The sequence below is a fragment of the Pseudomyrmex gracilis genome, unplaced genomic scaffold (assembly GCF_002006095.1).
Source record: "Pseudomyrmex gracilis isolate BER0280 unplaced genomic scaffold, ASM200609v1 scaffold_332, whole genome shotgun sequence".
NCBI classification, from domain to species: domain Eukaryota; kingdom Metazoa; phylum Arthropoda; class Insecta; order Hymenoptera; family Formicidae; genus Pseudomyrmex; species Pseudomyrmex gracilis.
The window spans coordinates 17,212-23,282 of record NW_018020916.1 but is presented as its reverse complement, the minus strand read 5'-3'; the positions used below and the strand labels follow the sequence as shown (position 1 = coordinate 23,282).

The 6,071-nt window shown below is 34.6% G+C and overlaps 1 protein-coding gene across 8 annotated transcripts in view; it reads left to right on the top strand.

Moving 5' to 3' along the window:
* LOC109860132 (lactosylceramide 4-alpha-galactosyltransferase-like) overlaps nucleotides 1-5,445 on the top strand; it is a 28,523-nt gene extending 23,078 nt beyond the window's left edge. For all 8 annotated transcript variants that reach the window (XM_020439012.1, XM_020439011.1, XM_020439008.1 and 5 more), the window contains one exon: nucleotides 4,463-5,445. In XM_020439012.1, coding sequence (XP_020294601.1) covers nucleotides 4,463-4,732 — 270 coding nt within the window. In that variant the 3' untranslated portion in view covers nucleotides 4,733-5,445. The remainder of the gene's footprint in view (nucleotides 1-4,462) is intronic.
* The last annotated feature ends 626 nt before the right edge of the window (nucleotides 5,446-6,071 follow it).

Below are 6,071 nucleotides of genomic sequence, written 5' to 3'. Positions count from 1 at the left end.
TAGATAAAAAAAATTGCGATACGGATTTTATCTTAGTTCAATAGGTCCTCTGTTCTCTGCTCAAGGATTGTTACTTAAAAATTAATTCTAAAGCGCAAATCTTAAAGTTAGTTAATGTCTGGTTCCAAACAGAAGGGGACCGTGGAGTCCAGGACGTAACAATATCTTTGTAATTATATATACTTGTAGCTCTTCTTAGATGAAGGCAAAGGCGATCGAGATGATCGACATGATACACTGACAGTGGCGAATTTCCTTTATCGATTGGATGAAGAAACCCTTCCCTTTTGCCCCGTTTTCTTTCTGCCAGGATACATGTAACGCAACGCTGAATAACCTTCCCGATTTTGGCTCGCATACCCTTGAACCAATACTCTCTTCGCAGAAGTGCCTCCGTTTTATCCGTCCGCAAAATGTCCATTCTCGTGAGCCTGCCTAATCACCTGAGTCTGCATACTCTTCGGAACAACCATCTGCTCTTCACCTTTATCGTTTATTTTATATAGAAGATTGCTTTTTACTTTGTAATTCTCGGCAGTCCCGTTCTCAGCAGCTTTAAAACAAGCTTGCAGCTCTGGGTCCTCTCGTTGTGCCTGTCTCAATCTCTCCACAAGTCTCCCGCAGTCTCTTTGTTCATCATATAACACGCAGGAAGAGAGTTCCGACTCAAAGCATCGACATGTTGCATGGCTCTACCCGACCGATGCTCTATCGTGTAGTCAAAATCCTGCATGAATATTGCCCAATGAGCAATACGAGCGGAAATATCTTGCTCATCGTCTTTACAAAAGCATCGCAGTTCGTAACAATTCGAAACGATATTCCTAATAAATATACTCTAAATTTCTTAAGCGCTTTTACAACCGCAAGCACTTCCAGCTCATAACTCGTGTATCGTTCCTCCGCAGAAGTCGTTCGGCTGCTCGCATAATACACAGGGTGCCACGAGCTGTTTTCGCTATCGCGCTGTAACAAGATTGCGCCAAACCCGTACATACACGCGTCCGTGTGTAGCTCGGTTTCCGCTTTTACATTATATAAGTGTAGCACTGGTTTTTTAGTTAATGCCATTTTTAACATCTCAAAAGCTCGTACTTCTTTCTCGCCGAATATGAACGGTACGCTCGCTCGCAATAAATTAGTCAAGGGCCTAGCAATTGCAGAATAATCCTGTATAAATTTTCTAAAATACCCGGTAAGTAAATACCCCTAAAAAACTTTGCACCTGCTTAACATTGCCCGGCTTAGGAAATTTCTCGACCGCTTTGGTTTTATGAGTAGAAGGTCTGACGGATCCGTTTTCTACTATATGTCCTAGGTACTCTGCTCTCGACTGAAGAAAACAACTTTTCTTCCAGTTGATTTGTAAGCCATACTGGCTCACCACATTCAACATAATTTCCAAACTTTTTAATCCTTTCGCGAGATCAACTGACGGGATTATAATATCGTCCATATAGACTAAGATGGTCTTATTTGCAATTAAATCTCTAAATATGGCATTTATATACCGCTGGAAAACGGACGGTGAATTACAAAGGCCGAAGGGCACTTTGAGAAATTCATAGTGTCCATCCGGTATGACAAAAGCTGTATATTTACGACTTTCTCTACTCAACGCACAATGAAAAAAACCATTTTTTAAATGTCTAATGTACTAAAAATCCTGGCCTTTTGTAAACCGTCTAATTGATCCTCCACTAGTGGCAAGGGATACCTATCTCTAACTATTTTTTGGTTTAGTTTTCTATAATCAACGCATAATCTACTCGAACCGTCCTTCTTTTTAACTAATACGATCGGACTAGCATATTCCGAAAGAGACAGCTGAATTATCTTATCGCAAAGCCATTCCTGAATCTGTTTATCAACTATGTCCTTCTCTAGAGACGATAATCGCCTCGGTCGCTGCCAAACAGGTTCATCGTCCTTTGTTATTATCGTCATTTTTACTTCTACCTCTCGAGTCTTCATCGGGTTACGAGGTGTGATCAAAAAATAAGGTGACTTTTCATTTTTATAAAAAAATATTCATTTATTTATCCAAAATTATGTTATCCCCTTCAAAATAATCCCCCTCTGATACAATGCACTTGTGCCAGCGCTTTTTCCAGTCGTCAAAACACTTCTGAAATGCACTTTTAGGTATTGCCTTGAGCTCTACCAGCGATGCAGCCTTAATCTCCTCAATCGTCGCAAATCTTCGTCTTTTCATGGGCCTTTTCAATTTTGGGAAGAGGAAAAAGTCGCAGGGGGCCAAGTCTGGTGAATACGGTGGCTGAGGCATGATGGTAGTATTGTTTGTGGCCAAAAAACTACTCACTAGTAACGACGTGTGCGTGTGTGCTTCTGATCAAAATTAAACAGTTTTGGAACGAATTTCGCTGACACACGTGTCATACCCAAAACATCCGTTAAAATTGATTGGCATGACCCAAACGATATGTTAAGATTATTAGCTACTTCTCTAATCGTGATTCAACGATTTTTCAACACAATTTCTTTCACTTTCTGAACATTTTTGTCGATTTTTAACGTGCTGGGGCGTCCAGAGCGAGGTTCATCGTTAACATTTTCTCGGCCCTCTTGGAATAACTTATACCATTTATAAACATTTTTTTTGCTCAAAGTTGACTCACCGTACGCCACTGTCAACATTTCAAGAGTTTTTGAACACTTAATACCATTTTTTACACAAAAATTAATACAAACTCTCTGCTCCATTATTTTCAACAGCAAAAAATCGCCGAGCACGTAAACACGAGTCTAACCTTTATGCCTCTCACATAAAAACAACACATGCTATATAGTCAAAACTGTGAACATATGATCGTGACGAGTGTACCAACACAACAACAAAAAAATTTTGAAATTAGAGTGTACAGAGCGCGCGAAATTCAAAGAGTCACCTTACTTTTTGATCACACTTTGTACATACACACTCATATCACAAACAACCTCGCGCTCGTCTTATCTGCTTTAACGTGCATGATTTTACAATTTCATTTCTACAATATAAAGGTACGTAATTATAATATGTTTAATTCTCAACATCATTTTCAAAAAAAAAAAAATAATAACACCTGTGTTAATAACAATGTCAACAGATCAATTGATAAGGACTTCAAATAAAGTCAAAACGTTTTGACAAATAATTGTTTTAAACTAATTATTACTGCATCACATCCTGCAAAGGCTCCATACAGCCATTTCCATCCAAATAATACATTGGATAAATAACTTCATTTTGGACTATTTTGATAGAAGAATAAAGACCTGCATTCGTGCTGAAGATGGTCATTTTGAATATCATATCTAATTTGATTTAAATACCTGTTTATGTTATAAACATCACAATAAAATGAATCACAATAAAAAATATATACATATTATAATGTAAATGTTACGCTTTTAAAACAGAATATATTTATAACCAAATAAATGAATCGCGAAAATAAATAATTCATTGTCACTGAACAATCGGCGATAAAAAAGAATAAAGATTGTTAGGATGGGAGAGGATTTCCCATCGAATTGAGTACACTGAATTTAGTCGACCGAATATGGTTCATTACGTGCCATAACGAGATACTAAAGATACACAAACCGAATGCAATGAAGCAGTCTCGTTCTTATGTTTTATTTTTTGCAATATTTTTAAATTAGATAGGGAGTAAACGGGGATTTTTATATACGTGATGCAAGTATAGCATCTTATATGAATTTAGGAACTGAAATTTCAATTTAAACTTACGTGTAAAAATTTACACGTGAGTGTAATATAAATATATATATGTATTTATTTATTCCGCAACAAACATCTAGCGTAAGGCTCTCATGACCGTTTAAATTTCGCACAGTTTGGAACTTAAGAGCCTAAAACTTTGTATTAATCGTTCTTATATGTTTATACGTTTAAATACAAATAATATATAATTGACATGTAAGTAATATATTCAGAACAGAGTAAATACGAATCGTTGTAAAAAAATACTCTCCTAACAAATTCTAAATGTATTTTACGTTTTATGTACACAAAGAGATTATTTATGTGCATGCATATACGACTGCGAGTATCAGAAAGATGCGATGTATCTACCACAAATAACGAATCATAAATATGAACGCTCATGATAACGGATCTATCGTTATTTTTTTCTCTATTATTTTTGTTTTAATTACAGGTTCCGGTCAGAAATTTTAAATATTTGTAAGCATATGTTGTACTAATTGTAAACAACTTTTTTCTTTTATTTCTCTTCAAATGTATCTAAATTATTATTATTGTTTTTTTCAACAATTGTATATTTTTCTTCCTTTTACTTTTGTATCGTCACAAAACTATTCTAACTACTTGTCGCGTAGTATTAAGTTAAAAGTTAATATTTAATAGATTCAAGCTGCTTCAACGTAAAATCTTGAAAATTAAAACTGTTTTATGTTATTTCGATGATTGTTATAGGCGGGCGACATGACGACCGCACGTTGTCGCGGCTTTACGGTGTATCCACCGTCCGTTTTCTATCCAATTCACTATAAACAATGGAGGAAGTATTTTGAGATAAGGAACAGCAACACTACTCTGAAGACGTTGAGCAAAGCGAAGGCGATTCACGTGTGGAACAAATTGAGCAAAGATGAGAAGGTGCGAGTGGACAGCAACGTGCCATATGCTGTTATCGCGCGCAAATATTGTCCACGCGTTTTCAACAACTGCGGCAAAATATTTTGAATCACTTTAGAGAATGTAATATATTATTGAATTGATAGAATACTAAGAATCCTGTACGTGATTTTCGCATTTATCTGAAATAATCGAAAGAGAGAGAGAACTACACCAAAAAAAAGATCTCGGAAAATAATCATGAAGCCAAATGTTTTAGTACAATAATTTTAATTAAATATGTAAGTAAACATAATATAAAAAGTAGTGACCAATAATCTGATTACAAATGGCTCAACAATTACTATTAAATTATTTCATAGATACTGATTATAAAACAATTCAGTTGGTTTGCTTCATGAAGAATTTTACTTACTAATTATTCGATGCTTTGGTGATTATCACCAAACAGTTTAGCAACACTGTTACTACAGATACACAACACTGTTATATCGGATACTAATTTGATACTAAAACTGGACGCTTAACTAAATGGTCCGATAATTATATTGCCAGATTTTTGTCAATGTTCTTATCGACGTAATATTTATGCAATACTTGTAAAAAGGCTGATTTAGAAAAGTGTTTTATATAATACTCCGCAATGCCCCTATGTAACTATAAAGAATATATATATATTTATAATAATTTAACGCCTGATATAAACAAAAACCCACGGAGATCAATATCACTCTTTGAAGTATTGCAAATTATTGAGATAAACTATGGAGTCAAAATAAATCTGTGTGTGTGTGTGTGTGTGTGTGCGCGCGCGCGTGTGCGTGTGCGTGTGCGTGCGTGTGCGTGTGCGTGTGCGTGTGCGTGTGCGTGCGTGCGTGCGTGCGTGCGTGTGTGTGCGTGTGTGTGTGTGTGTGTGTGTGTGTGTGGTGAGCGCAATGTGTAATTCGTGCGATTATGATTTGTATATTAATGAAGCAATCTTGGTGCAAATGAAATGTTAATGCGTACTATGTACATTTGACCATCTACATGTAATACAAATTAACGAATTTTTTTTGTTGACTGAAAATCAAAAAAGTCTATTTTTACATTTGAAAACTCATCAAGAGTTATATATATTTCCTTTGTAGATTATATTATACAAACATTCTATATATTTTTTATTTGTACAAAAATTGTAAGATTATTTTCTATATTTGTTAAGTTGTCTCGCATTATAAGGAAATCATTACAAAAATTATTCTTTACTAACTAAAAAAACATTTCAAATTGTTACAATGTATGAATCTACATATCAAATCACAATTATTACAGAATTTTGAATATATATTATACAATATATATTGTATATATATCGAATATATATTGTATAATATATATTGAAAATTCAGTAAGAATTAATAATATATGTTTATATATGTTTATATGTTTAATAATATATTAATAA